Source organism: Silene latifolia, chromosome 3 (genome assembly GCF_048544455.1).
Source record: "Silene latifolia isolate original U9 population chromosome 3, ASM4854445v1, whole genome shotgun sequence".
Lineage (NCBI taxonomy): Eukaryota > Viridiplantae > Streptophyta > Magnoliopsida > Caryophyllales > Caryophyllaceae > Silene > Silene latifolia.
This window is the reverse complement of record NC_133528.1, coordinates 5,104,209-5,131,634: the sequence shown is the minus strand read 5'-3', so window position 1 is coordinate 5,131,634 and position 27,426 is coordinate 5,104,209. Positions and strand designations below refer to the sequence as shown.

Below are 27,426 nucleotides of genomic sequence, written 5' to 3'. Positions count from 1 at the left end.
ATCTACTCATTGATCCATGATCCATACCAATATCATAATGTTAAAATAAAATAATTTACCATGGTAAAAATAAAATAAAGAATACGATCAATATTTTCTTATAGAAATTTGTGTACCTGCCCTATAAACGTTATCATGACCTGATTTTGAACATTTCAAATATCATCTTACTTTAACTCAAATAATTTATATTCCGTACATCGTATGTTAAAAGACGGTATTTAAAAAATTAAAATGTTTAATAGTTTAAGAACAAATTAAAAAAAAATCGAGATTATGTTAAATATGTTATTACAATAATATATATAACCACTAATTAAAATCTAGCTTTTTTTGTATGTTAATATTATCTAAAATGACAAGTTATAGAAATACGGTTGTGACACGTAAATAAAACAATGTAAAGAAATGACTGCGATAAAGAATCTTACTTGCTTAAAACCCACTCGATGGGTAAAATATTCAACCGTTATGTATGGATGACAGATCTATATGATCACATGATATATTATACCATATTAAAAAAAATGTATTTGGTCTATTATTCAAGTGTAGCACTATTATAGAATAGTACTATTGTTACTATAATAATTGATTACCATTTGCAAATTTATTTCCAATTCAATTTTTTGTTTGCAATATAAAAGGGAGGGTAAGATGGGAGGAAGTAGACACATAGAGATGTGTGTTGTTCAATACAACAAAACCACCTTTCAAGGTCACATAACATCATCATCTACATAGCCAAGAAATAATACGGAGTAATAAATAAAAAAAACAATTATTTTATTAAAAAATAAAATAAATTAAAGTAATAAAGAGGGTTTTCTCTCTCTGCTCCCTTTCTTCATTTCTAGTCTCTCAAATTTCCTTTTCTCTCTCTACTTTTTCTCTCAAAAAAAACCTCATCTTCTTGTTCATACATCTCTACCAAACAAAAACTAAACTAGAAATTAAAATTTAGGGTTTTATTGATTTCAATTTTCCCATCAAATTCATATAAAAAAGTTTTGATCTTTCAATCAAAGTTTTCATCTTTATTGATTTTAAGTTTTTGGTTGATAAGGGTGAAACGGCGTCGTTTTGGATCCAACTCAAGATTACTGAGGTGACCCAGGTGAGTTCTCTCTCTTATCTTCAATTATTTTATTTTGGGTATTTTTTTATTTTTAGTTAACTTCACTTTTAGCTCAAAAATATATAAATGAATTTATTTTCATTTTTGATTGATTGAAAAAAATGGTACCTTTACTGATTATATTGACTTTATATTATTATGTCTTTCTTGTATATTAATGAAAATTACCAGCTCCGATCTTGATCGGTTATACACTCATATTAATTAATAGTACTTGTAAAATAGGTGGAGTTGTTGATTATTATTATTTATTTTTTAAAAAAATTAATTACAAGGTAAACCCTAGATCTTAGATCATTAAGATTTTTTGGTTTAACCCTAAATTTTTGATTATCTAGTGTTAATCTTGAGGTAATTACAAGACTAATTATGGTAAAGTAGTGTAGTGTGAATTGGGTTTTATGGGGTGCTAACAAACTTTGGAAAATACATTGATTTTATATTTTATGTGAAAAATGTCTTATTTTTTATTTTTTTTAAAATTAAACAAAACCCTAATAAGATTCTCTATACTTAAATATTAAAGGAATATAATTTCATTTCATGTGTATCTTATTTGGTTATTTGTATCATGTTTACATTTTTTTAGGTTTTTTTTTTTTTGCCCTTATTTCTTTAGATCTAGGGTTTACTTTACTTTTCTCACTTTAAAAATAAATAATCATTTACTTTAGTTCATCAACAATTTTTTTTAAATTTTTTTGTCAAAATAATTAATTGTAAATTTATTATTAAAAAAAATGTTAATCATGGTATATTTTTTTTTTGGTACGAATTAATCATGGTATATGGTGTAGTTATAATGCTAAGGAAATGTCAACAAATTAGAGTGAGGGGCCACAATTTTTGTTTGTTTTAAACTCTTTTGCTTGCTTGTTTATTTCCTTTTATTGCTTATACAACCTTTTGTTACGTTGTTAGCGTGCTTAGGATTCTATTTTGTTTAGTGTTATGTCATATTCTTCTGTTGATTTTTTTTCATATTTTATTTTATTATACTCGAAAGACGTAAATTGTTATTTTAAAATATATCGTATCATAACCCTACCCTTGATGTCGATACTATTACGGAGTTTATTAATTTTGTGCTCGAATGGGTCACTATAAGTTTAATAGAAATAAGTAATTCCGAGTAATAGTTTTGGTTTATACGGAGTATACATTGAGTTGCATGCATATATCATGACTAGGTATTTGTTCAATAATTATATTTCATGCGTTAAACTTTAATTAGATTTAATTTAACGATGATCGCTTTCATTTACCTTTGCATGATATCTAACATGAAATAATTACATTTAGATTCTCTATAAAGTAATTAAGATTTTGTATAGATTTTATATTTGATAATCAAGCAAGGGTTCATCATTACACAAAGTATCGTCACGTACATTCGACACTTGACTTTGATTGTGTATCGTGTTTCCCCGTTCCTACAACCCGTCTAAAAACAAATGCTCGATACAGTATCGCGCACCCGATATTGGTAGTCGAGTTGTATTAGAAAGATAACTTAGACCTATTGCAGGTTAGGTATGTATAATATTACATGCTCGACACAGTATGGGGTTCGCACCTGATACTGGTAGTCGAGTTGTATTAGAAAGATAACTTAGACCTATTGCATGTTAGGTGTCTAATATTACATGCTCGACACAGTATTGGGTTCACACCTGATACTGGTAATCGAGTTGTATTAGAAAGATAAATTAAACCTATTGCATTTAAGGTGTCTAAGATTACATGCTCGACATAGTATCAGGTTTGCACCTGATAGTCGAGTTGTATTAGACGATAACTTAGACCTAGTACGTGCATGTTAGGTGTCTAATATTGCATGCTCGTATGTAGGAATCTTGTAAGTTTCGACAGCTTCGAAAAGAGTGGCGTTAGCGTGAACGAGAAATTGGACATGGCGAATAAAGCCATTATTGTGGAGTTAGACAAGCAAGTTGACACAAGTCTTGCCCTCAGTTCCACAAGACTGCATCAGGAAGCTGTTCCAAACCCTTGCGTTGATGCTAATAATGAAGAGGTTGCGGCAACGACGAAGTGCAAGCATTTCTCCATTCGGTATGATTCAAGTGTTTTTGTTTCGCGATTTTCAAATTTTATTACTTCCTACATTCTACAGCCGAGCTAATATATATACTCCCTCCGTCCCGGTCAATTGTTGTCCTTTCGTTTTGGCACAAAGACCAAGGAAAGAGGAGAGGGCCAATAACTAAATGACAAGTGGAACAAATTGAATGAGAATGATCAAATTAAACCAAGTGGTGTTAGTCCAGTGGTAGCCGGGTTAAACCTTGAAGCTTGCAGAAATGCAGGAGTTGAGAGGTCCCGGGTTCGACTCCCAGCTGGGGCGATGATCACTTGGCCACTGCAGCCCCCGAAGGGGGTGGCTTACATGGTCCATGTGGTGGTGCGGGAATGCATGGGCCCGGGGGGATTCAACCCCTCGTCATCAAAAAAAAAAAAAAAAAAAGAATGATCAAATTACTCATCAAGTTCATTCTTAAAATAGAAAGGACAACAAATGACTGAGACACCCAAAAATGGAAAAGGACAACAAATGACCGGGACTGAGGGAGTACATATTTTCAATGGAGTTAAAGATTAGACACGACTATTCTTTAGTTTCGGGTATGGTAGAATAAAGTATCCTGTAAAATTTTTTTAATTAACTGGTCGTGTTTCTTTTTATCGTCTACCTGAAACATCTTAATGTTAAGGCTACGTTGTACACTTGTACGTACATCCTATTATCTAACCTTCCATTTTGACAATATGTGGGAGCGCTTGAGACTCTAAAAGATTTTGTTACGGTGAATACAGTTTATTATTATTATTATTATTATTTTTATCGCGTGCAACATCCAATTCTCTTTAGGAACTAGTATTAAAGCTTATATTTCCTGCATGTAAATAAGGGTATTGATAACGTTCTTAATTCATTTGATTTTCGATTTCATTAACTTGTACGAAAATTGTAGTTCATACTTGTATTCTTTGACGTATAATCTCAGTATACTCGTAATATTAAGTGACACATTAGATTATTCGGTTTACGACAATGCGAAACCGTTAAACATTTGCATATTGCAGTGGATACGTCTCAGAAGTCCGGAAAAGGGATCCTAAACTTTGCTACCCATTTCCTCTGAATGAATCAATTGACCCGGCCAAGGAGCTACCTCCTATGACCATTCCCGAGTCCAGATGGTGGCGGTGCAGTGGTTGTGTTCCCGAAGCCAAGAACTATGATATCCGTCTTCCAAGAGATTCGTGTGGTGCTGCTAAAGAAGAAGCTCAGAAAGGTGTTAATGTAAATGCGTCTAATAATGATCTTCGGTTAGGGCTATCTTCAAAAGTCGATAATACTCCTGCTAGAGTTCGAATTCCTGAAGCCGCCTTTACTTCAGCTAAAGTCGATAACACTCCGGTAGTGTCCAATACACTTTCTGATCGCAAAGGAAAAGGGAAAGCTCATGTTACTTATGATGAAATTCCTCCATTTTCAGGTTTTATTTCTTTACATTCACATTCATTATACATTATTTTACTGACCAATTTTGTACTGAACATACATACTCGCGGCCTAATTCAATGGCGGATCTTCTAAAGAAAGGGTTGTCGGGATTCAAACCTATGACCGTATGTCAGAAAACCATGAAAGTCGATTTATAACTGTTGGGTTTGTGCCTTGATTCTGTTAGTCGCCGCTTCAAATGACTATTAGGTCATTCTGTATTAGGTCTTAGAGTTAATTATATAAACTCTATAAGCCTCTATATAGCAGTCATGCTTATCATACCGTCTGAATCTGTAATCTGAAAACTCGTCACATATTAATAAAACTCTCTCCCTTCTGCCCTGTAGACGTAAATCTGTGCATTTTGTCTTTATTGTTCTTTATTTGTTCTTTCTTGCTTCTGTTACAACAATAACTTATGTAAGCGGGGTGCTGCCCTAATTGTTTCCCTCCATTGAGGTCATTTATTTATCTTTCTTATTCTTTCTGACGGTATTTTAATAAAAAGCAAAAAAATGACTAAGACGGAAGGAGAGAGTAGTTGATATTAGAGGCGACTGTATACATAAAATCATTTGTTTCAACTTCCACTTCTTGTATACAAAAACATAAAAAAGCGCGAGAATGGCTTTCTGACAATCTTGCTGCTGTTTCTTTTCCTCAGGGCGCGAGAATGGCTTTCTGACAATCTCTTCGGAACAAAACACTTTCCAACAAACTACAGTTCAGATCGAAATCAATCAGCGCGCTACTGATAATGAAGGTATGCCAAGTTCAGTTGGGAATTCATTTCTTAGATCCAATGAAATCAGAACAGATGTCGGGTTTGAAAAGGAAAGCACAGCAGGGAGAACTGAAGTAGGATCTTCTAATGGATATAGTCGAGGGGACCCACAAACTTCGACACAGCATCGTCTTACTGAGTCAGCGACCAATGGACTAGTAGCTCGCTTAGTTGGCAATGGTAGTGGGTCCAGCAGTCGCAGTCGAGGTCCTGTAAACTTACCAGATTTAAATGAGTGTAGTGACGAGCCTTCAGACGAGTTACTTAATGAAGCGACCGTTACAGGAAATAATTATATCATTTTAAGTGAAGATGACGAGGATTACTTAGGGACAGAACGAAGGAAGAGGCCTAAATCGAGACTTATGAGCGAGTTGCTGAGTTTAAAGGAAACCGAGTATCCTGGGAAAGGGAAAAAGAAAATGATATCATCTTCTAGCTCTCAAAGCGAGAATGTTAAGCGAAAAAGGATAGAGGTTGTGATTTCTGATTCTGAAGATGAATCTGTTTATTCAAGTGATGTTTCGAATGAGAAAATGTCCGGGTTTTCACAAAAAAGGAGGTATAAGTCTAAAGATTCGTTGGTTGAGGCGAGGAATAAGAAGATGAAAATGGAGAATGGAGCTTCTTCTTCACTTTTTCGACAGAAGATCACAAAACCCAAATCGAGTCCTGAAAGGGTTGACTGTTTTGCTCATTTGAGCGAGGGGAACAAGGTTTCGAAGAGGAAGAGAGGGAGTGGTGTTCCAGCACGGAACATGACTAAAGAATGCGGAACCACCCAAAAAGTTGGAGAAGTCGAGAAAAATACAACTGAAAATGTTGTAAAACTTCCTGAAAATGTCGGTCAGTTCCTTAGCAACTATCCGAATCAGGAAAACAATAACCAGCAGTCGCTTCAAAAGAAAGACAGTTTGTATTCTCCATTACCTCCTAGCGCTGTTGATGCTTCTATTACTGGAAAACAATCTGATCCCGAGAGACGGACTGATTATCCAACAACAAGCTCAAGTGAGAAGACAACCAGAACCCCTGAAACTGATAGATGCCGTCTTCCTGCACAGCATCTGCCTATACAGGTTCGCTCTCATTACCTGTTACTTATTTTTATGACGGAAAATCACCAGTTTGCGAGCCTAGCCCTGTATTTTATTTCTGTTTGTTGCAATCTGACATTTTTTTCGTAAAATATACATAGGTGTCTAACTCAGTTCCGAAACAAAAGGAACAGACCAAAGAAATTCGTGGACGCGTACACGATATTGACATCAATAGCATCCCTACAGATGACAAACCAAATGAGCTAGGTCCAGGAGATGATAACTTAATGGAAATTGCTGAACTGATGGTTAAGATTCGACATGAACGACAAAATAATCCAATTGATAATCGCGTTTCCTCTGGCCCACCTCCTCCTCCTCCGATTTCTGGCACAAATGTGAGGCAGTATGGACAACCTATGCAGATTTTTGGGTCCTCTCCCTTACTCAACTTGCAGCAGAAGCCACCATCCGGTCCATCCACGACAGTTAATGGAAACTCGAGCCATTATCCTCACTATATCGGTGTCCGAGGTGCTCCTAGAGAAAATCCGGTATCTTCAAGGTTTGAAATTCACGCGTACTCTGCCAGTACTAGATTACATGCCAGTATTGTTCAGGCTGTTGATTCACATCAGAAATTCCAAGCTTGGTCCCCACAACAGGGTTTACCTCAACCGTCTTCTGTATGGCCGCCACCAGGGATGCCAAGCCGAATGCCTATGGGAATTACTAACCCTCGACAAATGATCTCTCCAAGGTCGAATAATATTCATACATTGAATGATTCAAGATTCCGTCACCAGAACTCCAGGACCTTTTTAAATTTCGAGAATCCAGCAGAGAGCTCATCATCAAGGTCGCCGCCTAGTGGTGTTGATGTCAATGAAGCAATTCCTGCAATGCATTTACTCAGTCTAATGCAAAATGCTGCAACAGTGCAAAACACAGAGTTGTCCTTGGGCCCACAAAGGTTGGTAGCGCCATCGAGCTCAAGGTTTCTCTTCTCAAAGAACTCTCGTCATCCATGTTACCCGTCTACCCTCCCCACTGCAAGTCCCTTCCCTTCGTCGTTGGGTAAGAATAGTGGGAGTAATGGGTTCATGGATCCGATACCATTGACATTAGGAGGGCAAAGAAACATGGAGAGCTCTCGCTTTACTTCTCCCCCAAGCAGAAGCCCACGACCTCCTAGACGACAAGCCAGAAGGCCAATGGCTCCTCCACTTGATAAAGGGAAGGGTATTGCTTCAACTTCAAATCCTGCCTCCGTCAACAACACTTTGCAAGTAGTAAAGGAGTCCTTAAATTTGCAATGTGAGAAGCCGGTGTCACCACCAGAACCCGAAAAGATAAACTGCCAGTTAAACCAGAACCCAAGTGAGTTCAATGACCTTAAGTTGGTGGCTAAGTATTTGAATGGGCCAGAGGACCTAAAGCCTAGGGAAAACGAGCCGCGACAACGCATCTCGGCCTAGAGGAAATTACAAGAGACAAGATTAGCCTGTTAAACCAGCCATATACATAAACTTTTTTTCTAAAGGAACTCATTAAGATAAATTTTCATAGCACAGTTTGATTTTGTTGGAGAAATTAGTAGAAGGGTATGTGTTGTGTAATGTGTACCCTCTTCTTATACTTTGGTTGTACAATGCATATGGTAGAACTGGATGTATAATCCTATTTATAAAAATCGGATAATAACTTCGAAAACTATTTCAATGTATTGTTCAGTAAATGGTTCACTCCTCCATTCAAACTATATTCGGTGTAATGATTTAGATTTTATTTTTGGTCGAAATAGTTAACTTTAAAAACAAGTGGCGGAATGAAATGGAATGGCAACTTTTTAGTAACACTTTAAAATTTATAAATAATTAAAAAAATGACAACTTTTTAATATAAAAGTGGTGACCTTTTAGTACTAAACCTAATCTGGTTTGAGTCGGGTCATTTGGGTTGCAAGAATTCAAGTAGGTCATTGTCATTTTCTCGGGCGAGAATAATAATTAATATGCGATGATAAATATCTGGGTCAGGTTGGATGGACTCGGATCAATCCGGGTTTAGGTTAAGATTTCGGTCGTTAATTCGAGTCTAGGTCGGGTTCGAGTTGAGTTATTTGAGTAGGTTATTCAGGTAAGATCAATTCAATAACGTATACCATAAGACAACAATTTTCCCATTATTACACATACGAAATACAAAAATATACAACAGTCTCATACAAAATAGTAGCATTTGCGATTTAAAATATATTTTAAAACCGACCCAATTTAAAATTCTACTTTCCTCCCTCCCAAAGTTCACTACCTGAAATATAACAATTCACACTCTATAAACCCTACTAAAACCCCAAACCCTAACCCTAAGAAAATCCCCAAATCTAATCCAACAAAATTCACCTGAAAAAATGTCTTCCTACCTCGTTGAATCACCAGAATCTTTATTCGATCAACTATTGGACGAATTAATCATCGAAATCCTAACCCGAATCCCATCGAAATCCGTATGCCGTATCAAATCCGTTTCGAAACGTTTCAATTCCATAATCTCTCATCCCCGTTTCCTTCCCATTTACGTTTCTCGAGTTTCTCTTCCTGTTTCCTGGGTCATCCTTGACCGAATCCCGCAACTCGCTCCCGAATCGACTCACCCAACTCAATTCCAACTCGTTGATCGCCCAAAAATCTCGACTTTTGCCATAAACCCTATAAAATTGGTGCCTGACCCGGTTACGGACTCGACCCAGTACGTATACCCGGCCGAAATACTCCAATCCAGTAACGGGTTGATCTTGTTTACCTTGTTAAATAAGCGTGACCTCTTTAAGGATGATCCGGAGAATCGGGAGGATCCGGAGGATCCGGATAGTGATCCGGGGATATTCGAAGAGGAAGTGTTGTATGTGGTAAACCCGATTAGTAATGAGTGGGTTGGAATTCCGGAGACGAGAAGGCTTATATGTGAGCGGAGAAATGTTGGATTTACTGCCCGGGTTGACCCGGAAACTGGTGTGGTGGGTAGGTTTATGGTGGTGGAGTATCGACCTTTGATCGGGCCGGAGTGTGGGACTTTTTTGTGTTTTGCGTCGGATACGGGTAAATGGGTCGAAAAGGTCACGGATTTTGTAATGGGAATGCGTATATGGAGGGCGGAAGGAGCGTTTGAGTTTGAAGGGAAGCTGTTTTGGGTTGATTTGAGTATGGGATTGATTACTTGGGATGTTAAGGATAATGATTACTTTCGAGAGGTTGAGAATAAGGAGAAGGCGGTGTGTCGGTTAATTCCGGTGCCAGAAGGGAGAGATAAGCCGTTTGATACGTTTGGGTTGGAGGATGAGAGGTTTGTCGGTGTTGGAGGCGGGTTTGTGCAGTTTATGGAGGTGTTTAAGGAGGATGATTGTGGTTTGAAGGTGTGGAGGTTGAATAATTGTGAGGTTGGTGGTGAGTGGAGTTTGATGTATAAGGTTTCGAGGGAGAATGTCCAAAGGTTTTTGACTTGTGAGACTGGTAGACATGGTGGTGGTGGTGGTGGTGGTGGTGGTGGGATGCTTTATCCTTGTTTTGTTCATCCTTTTGAGGCGGATATTGTGTATTATTTTGTGACGGGTGATTGTATCATTTCATTTAATCTTCGTACTCAAAAGGTTGAGAATGATGATGTGTTTGCTTCACATCCATTCGTAGTTCCATTTCTTCTGCCAAAGTGGCCTTCTCCTATCCCTAACCGTCTTTGTATGTGCCACCATTATTATCTCTTAAACTCTTTTATCGTTTGCTTAAAATTGTAATTGTTTGGTTGATTATGAGTTGGATCATAAGTGTACTTGGATCATCTTAACTGTTAAGTGTTAAGTGGTTTCTTAACTGTATTGTTATGCCTAGTCTGGCTGCAAATTCATATATGACAGGTTGGACACGCCTGTTTGTGAAAAAATGGTATGATTTTGGTTTAAAATAAAGTGTCTAGGGGCTGTTTTCTGTCGGACACAAGACACATTGTCAAAAGTGAAGTGTTGAGCCTAACATAGGCGTAAATTGGTGTTCTGGATTCATATTTTAAAGGATGATGGATGTTGGTATTGTATATCCATGCTAGAAATAGCTCTATTGTATTATCATAACAAAGCCTGGTAATGTGCATCGGTTATTGCTGCTTTAGTTATTACTCCGCTAATCAATACTTGTATAGTTGTATTCTTGATTGATTCTGTTTTTTCTCTTCCTATTCTGTATATCTGTGGCAATTGAACATTATTCTATAATGCTGATGATTACATAGTCCACGATTTTTGTGTTCGGCTACATTGTCATGATATTTGGTATTGTGCATGGCTTGCCAATGAAACTTTTTACTGCACAATGCCACAATATGATGGATTTATTTCTTAGTCTGCATTATTTTGCCATTTATTGGATTTAAATTTATAGCGGGTGATTTATTTGCTTCAGGGACAAGTATTTGAAGTGATAGCGTTTTCTTTTAGAAAGTTTCTTCTAACCATTGGCTTGGATATATATATGTATGTTTGCATATTATTAGCCCAATTAGCTGAAGATATTCTATGTCTATTACAACTCACCCTCTGTCTCCCTCCATCATTTTCATGGACCATCATAGCGACATTTTTTGTCTGTCCGACTCTCATTTTCTCTCATTGACTGTGAGGTTGAGGTTACTGACAGGCCGAGTTTCCCACTTCATAGGTTTTCGGTGTAACTGTTAAAGGCAATAGATTTGCCTCAGATAGATTGTTGCTTGTGGAGACCATTGATTTTTAAACCCCTCCTCTATTGCCAAGTTATTGTCGGACACGAATAATTGTTAACTACTACAAACATTAATGAGGTTTGAGCCAAATCCATTTTAACTGACTAGACATACTTGTTCTTTTGCCAGGTGTCTAGTGAAGGACTGCAGGACATGAATCTGGTCCGGAAGGTGCTGCATGTGACATGGATATGGAGGGCAACTAGGATGCGCTGGGTTATTTCTATGTTGTCATTGCTTCAGATTCACGGCTATCATGTTAGCAGTATGTAGATATGTTCTTTAAACAAATTGAGAATTTCTTCGTGTTAAAGTATGTACTTTGTCATCTCGCTTCTGGAACTGCTTTTGATGCAAGGCAACTGTTGCTAAATATCTGATGTTTTGTGAATGTTGGGTAGTATTACCGTTTTTGTGCTTGGTTTTTCTGTTTGTTTTTGTTATTGTGCAATTCATTTGATTACCGTTTTGAGTTGTTTCAAAATGCCAATGACTCATCGTTACTCTGTGGTTTTGCAATATGTTGGATTAAAGCGAAATAACTCGTTTTGCCATATGCACTTCATAGAGTGTGAAGTAGCAATCTGTTAATACAATTCGTGACCCAACATGCATTAGGGGTATCCGAAAACAATTTTTCTGCGTTCAGTTTGGAGTTACGATTGCATGAACACCTGACCTTTGCCCACTCCGTAGACAGGTATCTTCTCCCCTGTTCGGGGCACTTATATAATGTAATAATGTTTTTACTTCTTTGGAGCTGTCACCCTGTCGATACCATTGTGATGTGATAATATACTATTGTATGAAATGGATATACTAGTATAGGTGATCTCGAGTAACGACTAAACACACCCGACGGAGAGAATTTAAACACAAGTATTATAAGTTAACTTTAGCCATGGGTACATACATACAATTGCGTAGGCACGTAGCTGGAAACATTAATACCAGAGAATTTATAAATAGTTTTTTTTTTCTTGGTGTGAATGTATTCACAACTCACAAGGGCGACTGTGACCACTCATGACTTTGCGTTAACTTGCACAAATATTGTTTATTTCCTCCATTGTTTTGGTCTTCAATTTCCTCAACCAACAATGGCTTATCTGGTCGATCTTCATGACCCGATAGCTCTTGACCATGGTCAAAGAATGCGAAGCCACCCACAAAGATGGAGAAGCTGAGCAAAATTAAACTGAGAATGTTGGAAAACCTTCAGAAAATGTCGGTCACTTCCTTAGCAACTACCCGAATAAGGAAAAAAAACCAGCCGTTGCTTTAAAAGAAAGACGGTTTTTATCCTTCATCATGTCAGGTACTGAAAGAAAAAGAAAGTAGACTTTATGAGGAACGCATGGAGTGTTGATGTTCCTTTTATTGGAAATCAATCTGATCCGGACAGACGCATTGATTATCCAACAAGAAGCTCAAGTGAGAAGACAACCAGAACCCCTGAAACTGATAGATGTAGTCGTCCTGTGCAGGATATGACTGACTATACAGGTTTGCTCTCATTATCTGCTACTTTGTTACTAATTTGAACTTTTAATTATGTACTTTGAATACGAAAGTTCATGACGGAGATGAATTGCGCCTAGCATATATATGGAATAGAGGGAGTATGTTAGTTATGTACTCGGATGTTAGTTTTATCATATGTGATGGATTGTACTTTTGCAGTTTGTCAATATGCTTTTGTCTTGCCATATATGTTGAATTGAGGAGAGCAGGGGAAGCCTAGCCTCTTGATTCCACTCCGCCCTTCCTTGATTCCCACGAAACCATGAAGTTGAGTCTGGGATTTGTGGAGAACTGAACCGTTATCCTCATAAATGAAGGGCGGAAGGGCTACCGTTTAGGCTAGTACACATTTACGTCGGTAATCTTTTTGTGACAGGGTTAGTTAAGTTAATTGGTATTTCATATGCAATTGAGTACTATTCTTAAGTCGTATAGTTTGTCTTCAATGTAGAAGTATTACCTGTTTTGGTATTATTCTTATGATGCAATAGCAATTGAATTTATTTTTGAGTAGGTTTTAGTGTTTAATCCCCTAATGGCAATAGATTTCTGATTTTCAGACCTTCGAAGTTGCCTCCTGTTGTGGTGTTAATGGAAACAATGTTTGGTTATCCACGTCAATCATGAGAGATTCACAACTTAATCGGCTTTGACAAATATTGAGGAGAAGAGATTACCATGAAGTTGAGATGTCTAACTATTGTAGCTCATCTATCAAATGGTGAAGATGTTGTCAATGGAGGAAGCTGTCGCGTATTTAGAAACAGGCATTTAAAGAGAAGCCTCAGTAAGTATCTATTTTTCTCATTATTAGTTTCCTCGTTGTCACGTTTTTCAGTTTTTGTGAAATTAATTGAAAATATCAAATTTTATATTTCACCTGCCTTAGTAGTAAACCTCAGTGAGCATCACAGGTGTTCTTTAATACTAGATCATAATTCATAACATTCATAACTGAGAACATAGGTCGTGTTTTTATTTCCCTTTCCGTCTATTTTTGTGTTTTGATGAGTTACTTATCTTTTTTTCTTTTTTTAATCTAGTGAATACTTGCATTATAACCTTTTTGTCTTTTTTCAGATATAGGGTGTGTTTAGATAGCATTCGGGGAGGGAAGGGGAGGACGGGAGGATCGAAGAGAAAGAGAGGGGAGGGTTAACGGGGCAAGGGAATTTTCCCCCCAAATTTTTCTTATGTTGAAGGGATTTCGATTGGTCTTGGAGGAGGGAAAATTGAGTTCTACCATTTCCCTCCGTTTCTATTTGCTACCTAAACAAAGAAAATTGTAATCCTCCCTTTCCTCCAAATCCCTCTATCCATACAAAGGATTTTAGAAAAATTTAATGCTAGGTGGTAAAAGATCAGTCCAGGATTTTGTTCATTGTTTTATTTCTTGAACGCTTCCTGGATCGTGCATATAACGCGTGCCTTTTAAAGTTCGGCCTTTACAAAATTCACCGTCTTCCTGATTTTAGTTTGAATTTTTACGCTTACGAGTACTTTTTGTTTTTAATTTGAAATTTCTATGCAATTTACGGGAGTTATTGAAGCACTGGGGTAATGTTATTGTTGATTCTTATAAGGGAGTAAATGGCCAATAAAAATACCAATTCACTTTTAGATACTTTTCCAATTAAAACTTGATTTTATACCTAAGTAGTCCAATACTTAAATTTAAACCTTGTTTATGTTACATGTGACTGATGTTTTTTCCAAGATTTATTTTGCTGAAAGCTTTTAAATTTGCTTAATCGGATTCATATCGCCTCACTTTGTAATAGAAGATTTGATCAGTCATGTTTTTATGGTAAATTTATTGATAACCTGAATCGTCTCATATACTTAGATCCAGTGGCAATCTATGCGTCAAGTTACACCAGAAGAAGTGGTAATATTCCATTTTACTGGTATTGCTTATATCGTTTTACGTAGGTAGGTTGTCGTACACTTCCGTTCAATTTGAAGAACTATTTTTTTTCCTTGTCTTGACCTGTGACTTGTTAGACCTTCTAAATTTTATTTTTTGAGTAAATTTTGGTGAATTGTTCCTACGATTTTATTGTCCATTTTTGATTGTGAATGAATCATGTTCTTGTTACAAGTAGAGAGGTAGTATTCTTGTCCTTTGTTAGTGTTATGGTTTCTTGTGTTGCCTTCTGATCTTACTATCTATTTTGGAATGACGTTGAACGCATCTCTTTTTTGTAAGATATGATAAAAAGATGCAAATGTGTCAAGTTTTGGAGTCCATGACAATCTGGTAATAAAATTAAGGCTGGTTGAGGATGCCATTACATATTTACATCACATTTTTTGAGCCTATAGAAGTTACTCAGTTAGTCCCATTACCATTTCTCATAAGAGCCTTCGGGTTTTGTTTTTGCATCCATGACTTAAAAATGGTTTTTTAAGACTTTCTTTGCATCTCTATAGCTTTGTCTACTTTGACAACAACAACAACATCAGAGCCTTAATCGTAAAATGATTTGGGGTCGGCTGACATGAATCATCTTTTAGAACCGTCCATGAGTGAACGCACACCTCAAAATGCGAAAAAATAGAAAAGAAAAATTGAAAAACAAAAGGGGAGTGAAACATAATACAAAAGCTAGGTAAACTTATAGGTTTTAAAAACGAAGCCCGGATTTCTTTTAGAAAAACTTAGAATTTAAATCGAGAATAAAGATTAAAACGATTTTGAAAACCGAAGTAAAACTTAAGGGTCCGGAATACCTTAAAAGTGAACCAAGTATTAATATATAAGAAAGTTGTTGGTAAAAAGGTGTAATAAATACGAAAGGAACAAATAAATTTTTAAAAATTAAATAAAAACATTAAATATTTCAAATAACGTCAAATACTAAAAATCCACATGTATCATTGCCCTCCATTGTGCCCTCTCACCATTCCCTCATCAAGCCCGAGAAATTTCATATCGTGCTGTATCCCTTTCAACCATGTCTGTTTTGGTCTCCCTCTACCTGTAGCAACCTTTACTGTTCCCAGGTCTCCAGCCTCCTAACTATTGCGTCCATAGGTCTCCTTCTCACTTGGCCAAACCATCTTAGTCGGCTTTCCATCATCTTGTCCTCTATTAGCGCCACTTTTACCTTTTCCCTAATCACCTCATTCCTTAATAGATCTTTCCTTGTATGGCCGCACATCCACCTCAACATACGCATTTTCGCCACACTTATCTTTTGAATGTGACAATGTTTCATGGCCCAACACTCGGAGCCGTAAAGTAAGGCAGGCCTAATCGCCGTGCGATAAAATTTTCCCTTTGAACTCTTTGTCTACTTTGGTTTCTGAAAATTTGTTATTAATTTCTTTGAACTCTTTTTCATCAAAGGGATGATCTATTTCCGGCTTATGTTCATGAAGAAACTTATCTTAAACATCTGTTCTTGATGATGTCTTGCAACCATTCAGTCTCTTGCCAATAGGTTGCTTAGGTCTTTGATCATTTCAAACCAATTTAACTCGATTTTCCTCCTTATTCGTGAGATCAAAAATTTGAAAAAACATCTGAATATATTTAAACACCCAATTTAATAATTAACGTAGGGAACGACCTTTGTTTAAACAGAAAAATAGATGTATTAAAAGTTGGGAAACACGGATATGTCGTGTAGCAGAAGGTCAAACGCTCAAACATTATTTGCGTTTTCATGAAACAGACTACTCAATCCATCCAAATGGACGCCTAGAGATGATCCGTTACTACTCACCTTTTGGCATTAAGAAAATCGCTTCCTTCCTTTCTTTGCTTGCCCGCATGATTTTTGTTTTCCTTTAGAGTACTAATGGTTTTCGTGATATATATATCATAACGATACATAATTCCTTGATAAAGTAAATTAAAATTTAATCTCTCTTTCTTTCCTTTTCATCTCCCTTTGATTTCCTGTGGCAGGGTTTCCTGATACCGGCTCTAAAGATCAATGGACAAAATCAGTAGTTTGCCTGACCACATTCTTAGTCACATTCTATCCTTTCTTCCGACTAAGAATGTTGTGGCAACTTGCGTTTTATCAACCCGATGGAGATATGTATGGGCTTCAGTTCCAATTCTCGAGTTTGATGCTAGGCTCCATGCAGATTGCTATTCTGTCTTCAACATTAATGCAAATAAATCTGATATTACTTTTCAGCATTTTGTGAGCAGAGTAATACTTCTTCACGACCAGCGTATTCAGAAATTCCGTCTGATTTACGATTGTCTGTGTCCGTATACACCAGTTCATACATGGCTTCGGGTTGCCATTTCCGAAAAGATGCAGGAGTTGGAACTTGACATTGGGTTGTCTGTCCATCATGAAATTTTCGACTTACCAAAAAAGTTTTTTACATCGAGTTCACTCGTTGTTCTTAAACTATCTGGAATTCCCTTTAATATTCCGTCCTTTGTCGACTTTCCAAATCTTAAAACTCTAGAGCTTAGAAGAATCTCGTCTTTTGATGAGAAGTGCATCGAGAGTTTACTTTCTGGCTGTCATGCACTTGAAGAATTAGTCATTGAAGAAATTTCAAGGATGAAGCCAAAGACGGTATATCTATCCATTGAGACACTAAGAACTTTCATTTTTACTTATAGATTCGTGGTCGATGCAATGGTGGATCTCCCCTATAAATTTTTCATTAATGCCCCAAATCTGACATACTTCCATGTGAAAGGCTGTATATCAGACGTGTTTGTTATGAATACTTCCGCTTCATTGGATGAAGCACATATTGATCTTCGTCAAACACCTGTTTCGGCTGAGAACTACATTGTTTGCTCCCAGCGTATCTTCAAACTCTTCAAAGGAATAGCAAATGCCAAATTCATCTCATTCTCCGGTGAAGTTGTTCAGGTATCTGCGCTACCCTTAGTTCGTTGTTTTTTCCCCTTTTCCTATTTATTACGTACTGAAAGCAATGTATATAGAAATGCAGAAAGATCTTTAATACTAACTACGTACTAACGAAATGATTACTCTCTTAAATAGTTGCTTTGTGCGGCATCCAATCAGAGTCTGCCTGCGTTTTCCAATTTGGAACAACTAACGTTTGGTATCGGCTTTGATTTTGCGTGGAAAAGAATACTCGCAGAGTTTATTATATGTTCCCCTCACTTGGAAGAACTTACTCTTAATAACAAGGTAAGGGTACCTCCTCCGTTCATCACTTCATTTCACTGCGGGCCTGAAAGGTGAACCATCTCAACCAAAACCTTAAGGTGATGGTTGAGGCCCAACTATAATATTTATATCTTATTACACCCCCTCACTCGAATGCCCATTGGGCTTGAAGAGTGGTTAATCCTCTTTTCCCCCGTACTGTGTTGAAATTCCACTTCGTGAGTTATTGGGGTTGTCAGGATTTGAACCCGTGACCTATTGGTCACCTGGCTGGCTGGCTCTGATGCCATGAAAAACCATATCAACCAAAACCTTACTCGCATATGAGTGTTCCGTTGTGTTATTTGTATTTCTTACCAGTGAAAATATAACAAATTTGCTGAATTCATGTGAACGTTTAAAAAAAATACTGAATTGACGGATAGAATGATATCAATGAAATGGCTCTTTTTAATTTTTTTTGTTAGCAGGAAGGATTTCTGAAGGATATGGATGAACTGAGCAAGTTTGCGACTCGGCCGTTGCCTGAAAGTTTAAGGTCCGACCTGAAGCAGATTCTGATCGAGGAACTTTATGGTAGTTTCATGCCTGAACAAATCGTATACCTGGTGGAGCATGTTAACATTTTGAAGAGGCTGATAATCAACTGTCGTTGCCCTACGACACTAAGAAGCCAAATCGGTCTTGCCTGAATCTCTCAACTTTGTGTTCGAAAATGGTATCCTATGGAAATCGAAGACACTTTTGTCGACTTCAGTTAAATTTGTTTTCGCCATTTTCATCTTCTTTTAGAATGGTTTAAGTTGTATTTTGATCTATCAGATTATGAACTTGTTGGAGTCATTATTGGCAACTCATAATCCTTATTTTCTATTTAATTTTTTTTGAATAACTGGCTTCTCTGTGAGGTCGACGGAACTTTACCCATCTCCATTTTCGGGTGTACTTTGAGTCCTGCAATGGACCTGTATAAAATGGCAAACGTCAAAATAGAGCTGTTCATGGACGGGATGGCCCATTAGGCCCGTCCCGTCCCGCCCGCTAACAAAGCGGGCTTGGACAACGTATTTTCCAAAATTTACAAAGGCCCGGCCCATGAACCCGTCCTAAACCAAGCATGTTTGAGGGCCAAAAAATCATGCTAGCATGGCCCACGTCTGACCCAAACTCGCATTTGACCACCTCTACGTCAAAACACCCGGATTTAAGTTTGAAAAACCAAGTTAACTTGAAAATGTTTTGAACAAAGTAGGAGACCGATGCACCATATATCCCTGGCGACTGGCGTGGCGGGTGAAGCGGGGATTTTGTTCTTATTCCCGTAAGCATTCGGTAGTGAAGAGGTAAGATGACTTGAACTTGTAGTTCAGGCTATCCAACACCTCAAGAACATTATTATTTGTACCCAAATGCCAATTACCTCATTACCTCGCAAAAACATAAAATTTGCAACCCTCGCTTTCTCGTAGTTATTGCATAAAAATTAATTTATCGTCGTTATAGTATCACAATCAATTTATCTCGCAAGATTTCGCAAGCTAGTTAGTTGAGCTGCCATGAAAACTTAAATTAAATCATCTCAGTAACGGATTTGAGGTTCCGATTCAGATTAGTAGATAGGTAACGGATTTGAGGTTCCGATTCAGATTAGTAGATAGTATAAAACGTGTCAAAGTATTAACAAAAAGCACCAGTGGTCTAGTGGTAGAATAGTACCCTGCCACGGTACAGACCCGGGTTCGATTCCCGGCTGGTGCATGAAGCTATGATTTAATCTGCACACCATGTGGCCGATTAGGGTCTGCCACTATCGTCTGAATTCATAAGACGAGGTTATTTGTGCATATGAGCTTCTTTTTTTTTACCTAAAGGAAATTAGGATAATGCAATCATGTCATTTTAGTGTTTTTTTTATCTAAAATATTAAACAAATAGTACTCCGTACGGCCGTATCTACGTTGCTCGGAGTCGTTTAGAAGTATTCGACAGGGGTGTGTTTCCAAGTGCCTGTTATTTTAATTACAACTGTTCGGAATTTTTCTTTAAATGAAGTGTTCAAGTGTCATACCCTTATCCAAATATCGAGTATCTAACATGAAGAGTCGATACGACAAAAGAGTGTAATGGCAAGTGTTGACTTAATACTCCCTCTGTCCCGGTCAATTGTTGTCCTTTGGTTTTGGCACAAAGACCAAGGAAAGAGGAAGAGGCCAATTACTAAATGACAAGTGGAACAAATAAAGTGTGAATGATCACATTATTCATCAAGTTCATTCTTAAAATAGAAAAGACAACAACTCATTGAGACACCCCAATATGGAAAAGAACAACAGATGATCGGAATAGAGGGAGTAATTGATAGTAGCCCCAAATGTTAAAGAGTACTAGCAAATAGCAATGGTAAGCTTGCTGATAAGGGTGTTTCTACTTATGGACAAACTTAGTACATCATTCTGTGAAGATGTTTGGCAATTTTGTTCAATTAAGTTTCTGCAGGCTATTTGCCTTATATGAGAGGAGGGAGTTGACATTAAGCGTCAACGTATGTGAAATTAGTATGATATAATGATATTGGATATCTCTTTCGATTGTCGTAAAATTCGCAGCTGCTATTTTTTTCTTAAAAAAAATTAACAGGGTTTGATATATTATTTTCACATCTGAATCAGCAACTCAAACAATGTCTGTAGGCGTGTCATTTGTGCTCTGACCAACTACGTCTACCTTCTACTCAAGGAAAAAAAAATGAGGTAAAAGCGTATGTGACCTGTCTAATTAAATTGTCTACGAACAAAAGAAAAAGAAATACAATAAAAGAAACGAGATAATAATAGCGAAAATGTCTTTAGAGATCAGGATTAAGTTCGATTCTTGTCTTTGGTCACGGCCAAACAATCACTTTCCAACTCCACCGTCTTGATGCCATGTGTACGAGCTTCTTGTAAACCCTTTTCGCCACTCCGCCACATACCAGTTGATCTTCCCTTCTCCCCCGGGCCCCTATATAGACTCATTTCACAACAACTATTTTTTTAGTAGATGTAAATTGGATAAACCCATATATACAACGTACCAAATAAAGTATAGATTACGTCTACAAGATGCACGCATTGATCACGACCTTTTACCAAGGTGACAGATACACGGACTCATCAAGTCATCATGATAACAAATCATATATTATAGCCTACAAATCATGCATATAAAATCACTAAACTCTTTCACTAAGGTGATAAATTCCTCGTTCCAAATTGCTATCCACTCATACATATTATAAATGACAGATTGCACGCACTAACCTATATGAACATGATGATCGATGTTATGACGTTAATATAGCAATAAACAAACTTGTTTTATAGACCACAATCAAATTTGACCTAGGCACCTATCAAGCTAATGCGTCCATTTCAATATGTAATAATTGGATGAAATGTTTTGAAAATACAAACCGTATTCCACAAACTCCCACCATTTTATCATTAGGTTAAAACGTTATCATAAATATAACAATAATTCACATTACTATACTACAAAGTAGGACCAATACTTTATTGTCGGATCAAATTGTAAACTAAGGTAGTATTTTTATAGATCTTATTTCAGTTCAGTTGAGGTTCTATATGAGTTCAATCAATTCAATTTAATTTCACCTTTAATTCAATTCATTTCAGGTTTTAAAAATCCAGTTCTTAATTCCGTTTAGAGAACTTGATGCCACTATCGAAATAGTTCATAAGCCTCAACCTACGCCCTTATAGAGCAATTTTAGTAAAGTTCAATTAAGTTTGGTTCAAGTCATATTAGTTGTGAGGTGAGTTTGATTCTTTTACACTTGTTTTTTTTTAGTTTAGCTCAGTTCAATTTAAATATATAAACATAGTTCAATTAAATTTAGTTAAGGGATCCCAACTTAAAACGGCGAAACTTACATACTGTCAATAGGTTTTTCTTAACGCGGATTTATCCGTCTTAAGAATAAAACGGGACAAATAACACCTCACTTGCATATATGAGATAAACTTTGTGCTAATTTCAATGCATTATGTTTTTGTCTTATATTATATATAATAGTTAATCCATTTTAAGATTATCATAGATATCCCCGTCTTAAACGAGGATTTGTGAATTTGTGATTCACCTATGGAAGCCTCAACCCAAACCCAAACCCTCGTACATATATTAGTTCAAGATTTATGTCTCACAAAATGTTGACCAATAAACTTGGTAAAAAGGTGAAATACAGTAAATCCCATCCCCACCATCAATCCATCATTATCAAAAATAAAAGAAACATAAATTGTTGTGTTTTGGGGCATGAAATGACTAAAGGCATCAACTTTTACAAGTATATAGGGAAGTAATATTTTTGTTGTTGTTGTTGTTGTTGAGGCAATTCATGGACTATACAATCAGTTGTATATGTTGTACGGTGTAGAATCTGAGCTTTGTGATAACGTATCCGAGTTTTATGTTAAAAAATATGAGCTTTATTAGAAAGTATTGAGCTCATCCATTTACACACTAAAAACATGAACTTTGAATTAGCTCAGAAAGAATACATATAAGCTCGGATTCTTATACCTTGAGCTTATGGTACAACTATAATCCTATTTGTGTTGTTGAGGAGTATCTCCTCTACCGACAATCGCTATCGAGATACTGCAAACAACTTAATAAATAAACGAGAAAAAGGGTAACGCATCTGAGGTAGTACCCCAGACCTTGTAGTTTTTGAGCATATACACATTTTTTTGAGCATATTATCATTTATAACCTTCCAAATTTAGTTTTTTGATATGTAAGAGTCCAGGAATTAAACCCCATAATTTTACGAGTATGGAAGTAATTTATGAATGAAGATTCTTTAATTTTAACCTAGCATTTTAACTTTCTTTATTTATTGTCTAGTGGGAAAAAAGTGGTAGGGTCTTCCTATAGTTGTAGGTCCATCGGTCATTTATTTTACCTATAAATACTGCCCCTACTAATCTACATGGTCCATATAGTATTATTGCGTTTGTTTTTTTGACGCACAGATAGGCACATGTCATCTGTCCCATATTCTCTTACACCTCTTAGACCTATCATTTCCGATCCGATTCGAACCGAATATATACTGAATTTGAATTCGAATTCTTGTATTAAGGGTGCGACTCATTAATTCACTAATAACTACTCCACTAACTATGATAAATATTTTGCATCCCCTATTTACTAAATGAATAGGCGAAACTCTAACTTTTCCCGCCTAAAACATATTTCCTAGAATAGTGTTTGATATTTTTAGCATATACTATAGTTGTAGACATGATAAGTTATAAATGGATATAATCTTTTGTATTTAATTATTTATAACATTTAATTTTTCACATTCTGCACAAATTTATCTCCGATCTTTTTAGGATAAGAAAATTCTTTTTTTTTAAAGACCTTATTGATAAAAGTTTATTGACTTTTTATGATAAGAAGTTGCGGCTAAAAAATATGGTATTAGTAAATATTTGTAAAATTCATTGACTTTTTATGATAAAAATTTGCAGCTTAAAAATATGTTATTAGTAAATATTTGTAAATTAAAATCATTAATTTCTCGTTAGAAAAAAAAAAAAATACTCATTTTATTACTTCTTACGATTTAAATTTTTATTTATTTCTCTAATCAAAATACATTAAGGAGAAACATGAAATATAAGTGAATTGTCAATTTAAATTCTATAAATAATACACTAAAAAGTAAAACTCTATAAATACCGTGCATATATTACACGGGGTCTATATTAGTAACTCTATAAATATCGCACATTCATTGCGCGGGATCTAAACTAGTATTGTATCATTGAAAATACTTGTGTTCATTGAGAGGACGTTCTTATATTCAAAAGAGGAGGACCAAAATGAAAATAAGGAGGATGGTGTTCCCCCTTTGGGTGTAAGGAGGATGTTCTCCTAAAGTACACAAGTATTTCTCGTCGTATCATATACTAAATCAACCGTAAGCCTAAACGCGTTCATTCACAAAACGTAAATGAGAGTGATTTTAAATTATAGCGTAGGGAGTTCCTAATATAATTTGGGTCATTTTAATTGTTAGGGGCAAAAGTAAAATTGATTCGTTTAAGAGGGACATTATAAAATTTAGCATATGTTAGCCAGTTTAACTGTTAAAGTTAAGAGTGATGTTACTTATAATCTGAGTTTGAATTCTGTCAGTAACACATTATCTTTTATAACTTCCTTCACACTGAAAAAATATAATAAAAATAAAATATAGCTGATACAGAGTATATTTTAATTCAATATTACATCTATAAACACGCGATAGATGCTAGGCGGTTGCATATTTATTAAAGTATTAACAATCACCCTTTATCGTTGGACACGTTATTTGAGCGTGAATTTTTGATTGAGAATTTTGTTATGGGTCTAATCATGTGAGTAATTGCGATTTTGTGATAGTTATAACATCTTGTGATGGATAACGGCCGTTAATAATAAATTTGCAACCGTTTTGTCTATCTATATCATAAATGGTAATTGGGGAGAAACGTTTTTCATGTAGTATGAATCTTGAAAAGGGGGACTATAACAGGCAAAGTTGCGCACTTATTACGGAAATTTCATATGAGGAGAATTTTAGAGGAAAAGAGAGTTCAAAGATAAGAGCGGTTTTCCTGTCCCATTTTGTGTTTCATCTTGTGTTCCATTATCCTTTTTTGTGACACATCATTAGTTTAATAGGAATTATTGTCACTTTTATTATGTGATGAATGATGTATCATAAAATAAAGGTAATGGAACAGGAGATGAGACACAAAAGTGAGAAAGATGATCTTCACTCGTCAAATACTCATGGAAAAAATGATAGCTAGGGTTGTCCAAGGCCGTGGGTATAGGGTGTGATCAAGATGGAAATTAAGAAGGTAAAGTATTTAGTTACACAAGTCATTGTTTAAAATGGTTATATTCGTATTAAATTTTAAAAAATTTAAGTAGTTCAGCATTTAAATAGACATATCTATTTTAAAATAAATCAACTTATTTAATTATTGAGAACTAAAACGAGGTTATTAAACTATTTTTGAGGGAAAAAAAAGATGTGTGACAAACTGACAACACTAAGCATGAATTGTACTCTTTTGAACAAATGATGGTAAAAAAAATAGTACTCCGTAGTACTATATTTACAATAGTCCACTTGTATATGAGTTGTAATGGAGGCGTTTGGTTCAAAAGGTCGAAATGGATTGAGATATTATGGGGAAATGGATTTAGAACCAATACATGTTAATTATTATTTGGTTCAGTTTAGAATTGTATGAAAGGGGAATGTAGTTAGAAACATGAGTGAGAAGGTGGGTATGTCCGAGAAAAAAGATTGTACATCAGATGTACTGCCTCATATTTAGGAGTCGTTTGGTTCACCATGGGAAGATAGAATTCTCGGGAAGATTAAATTCATGTGAAGTTGAAAATCATGTGAATTGTAGAAATCTTGTTTGGTTGGATGTGGGAACTTGAATTCATGTGGGAACTCCCACTTACCTAGGGGGGCTAGGTAAGTGACTTCCTACATTATGTAGGAATTGGAGTTCCATAGGAAGTTCTATTTCCCATGAATTGGGCAACCAAACAAACCTTCATTTAGCTACTTCCCATGATTTTCCAATTCCTATGTATTTGGAAGGCAACCAAACAACCCCTTAGTTACTTTTTGAGATTTTGTGTATTCTTTTTTAGTTTTATATAAAATTTATAAATTACATTTTAGTTTTATATATGATGTCAAAAATCAAATTTTTTTTGAGTTTATATGTAATTTTTTTAAGTTATACTGTGGTTTTTTAATATTAATGTTTAAGTAAATTAACTCAAAAGTTTTATAATAAAACTCAAAATTTTTTAATTAAAACTCAAAAACATTATCCACTTACTGGGATTTCAAGAGGTTGAAGTGGAGTTAAAATCCTTCCAAAATGCCCCAACCAAACACTTCAATAGCTCAAATTCATGCTATTCCATTCCAACATCCCCAACCAAACACCCTAGAGTCCTAGACACTTACTTATCCATTGATTACTCTGCATATACAATATTTTTCAATAAATCAACACTGAAATAAAATTTACGAACACATATAATATACTGTTTTTGTCTCAATCATTTGTTTACCTTTATTTTTGACACAAAGACTAGAGAGAAACGAGATAACCATTTTGTGATTGTAATAATTAATGGATGACAAGTGGACAATAATGACATAGGATGATAAGATTATTCAATTCATCAAAAACCTTACTAATATAGAAAGGTAAATAAATGAATGAAATATAAAACAAAAAAAGTAAACAAAAAACCAAGACGAGCGGGGGTATTTCAAAGTATTTTTTATCTTTGATTAATGTTACTATATGTTCATCTCACTCCACCGTGTCCGTAGTACTATTAACTGAGACATCAAAAATAAAATAGAACAACAATAATTAAAATAAAAAGAATATTTAACTCGTCCTAAATTTAAGACGAATAATTCATCTTAAATTAGAAATTGTGATCAATTATCAATCAATTATAGGGGAATAAGGAAACCCACCAAAATATAGAAGGTGGCCCACTTGGTGACCTATTTGGATGCCCAAGTCATAACATGCGCGACTCTTGTTATAAAAGTGTAATAGTGTATCGTTTGGTCTTTATTTGCTTCTTTAATTCTTTCCAAGCAAAATTCCGTGACACAATGGGCCATACTTTGCGCTCCTCGTCACTAAAAATAGAGTTGTAATTTACACTAAAGTGAAGTTACTGTTTTAAATATAATTGATCTCTGTTTTAAACGAGTGTAATAATGTATACTGTATTACCCCTTTATTCAAAACCAAACACAACATTTCATTTTTTGATACTATTCATCAATAAATAAAATTTTCACAATTCTCAGCAATATATAAGAGAACATATAGTCATGTACTAGTATGAAATCTTATTTGATTTATCTTTATAAGTATTGTTATAACAGAAGCAAGAAAGAACTGATAAAAACAATAAAGAGACAAACGCACAGATTTACGTGGTTCACTAACGGTGTGTTAGCTACGTCCACAAAAAGGAAGGAGAGAGTTTTATTGATATGTGAGGAGTTTTGATTCTGATTTAGACGGTATGATAAGATAATCTGCTAGGTAGAGTTTATATAATACTCTCTAAACCTAATACAGAATGACCTAATAAAGGCCCAAGACAGACCTAGCCCAATAACAGATACGGATACCAGAATCAAGGGACAAACCCAACAAATCTCCACCTTGACTTGAATTCTCTCACAAACAGACAGATGTACCAGATGCATTCCCATAAATGCCGGATGTACCGAGAAAGCTCTTCTCCTTCCCCTCGGATATTGCCCCCAAGAGGGCAATTACAGATCTAGAGATATTTAGCAAGTCCAAACAATGTTGGAACTTGCTATGCGGAATCGCTTAGTGAACATGTCACTTGGGTTATCGCAGCACCCA

General features: G+C 35.8%; 3 protein-coding genes, 1 non-coding gene and 1 pseudogene across 4 annotated transcripts; all 5 read left to right on the top strand.

Moving 5' to 3' along the window:
- The first annotated feature begins 673 nt into the window (after nt 1-673).
- On the top strand, nt 674-8,216 carry LOC141646892 (uncharacterized). The gene is made up of 5 exons (XM_074454882.1): nt 674-1,117; nt 2,990-3,211; nt 4,244-4,659; nt 5,335-6,533; nt 6,653-8,216. The coding sequence occupies exons 2-5, from the start codon at nt 3,051-3,053 to the stop codon at nt 7,970-7,972; spliced, it is 3,096 nt and encodes a 1,031-aa protein (XP_074310983.1). The 5' UTR covers nt 674-1,117; nt 2,990-3,050; the 3' UTR covers nt 7,973-8,216.
- A 596-nt stretch (nt 8,217-8,812) lies between these two features.
- On the top strand, nt 8,813-11,688 carry LOC141646902 (putative F-box protein At3g23970). The gene is made up of 2 exons (XM_074454893.1): nt 8,813-10,231; nt 11,397-11,688. Exons 1-2 carry the CDS (start codon nt 8,908-8,910, stop codon nt 11,402-11,404), a joined length of 1,332 nt encoding a protein of 443 aa, XP_074310994.1. The 5' UTR covers nt 8,813-8,907; the 3' UTR covers nt 11,405-11,688.
- A 1,310-nt stretch (nt 11,689-12,998) lies between these two features.
- LOC141646903 (putative F-box protein At1g58310) lies at nt 12,999-18,757 on the top strand. The gene is made up of 5 exons (XM_074454894.1): nt 12,999-13,168; nt 13,352-13,578; nt 16,708-17,647; nt 17,783-17,935; nt 18,385-18,757. The coding sequence occupies exons 3-5, from the start codon at nt 16,736-16,738 to the stop codon at nt 18,604-18,606; spliced, it is 1,287 nt and encodes a 428-aa protein (XP_074310995.1). The 5' UTR covers nt 12,999-13,168; nt 13,352-13,578; nt 16,708-16,735; the 3' UTR covers nt 18,607-18,757.
- Nucleotides 18,758-19,601: 844 nt separating this feature from the next.
- Nucleotides 19,602-19,672, top strand: TRNAG-GCC (transfer RNA glycine (anticodon GCC)). Its single transcript has one exon. It is a non-coding gene; the product is annotated as a tRNA-Gly (tRNA).
- Nucleotides 19,673-19,674: 2 nt separating this feature from the next.
- LOC141650410 (small nucleolar RNA snoR114) lies at nt 19,675-19,767 on the top strand (annotated as a pseudogene).
- Nucleotides 19,768-27,426: the final 7,659 nt, after the last annotated feature.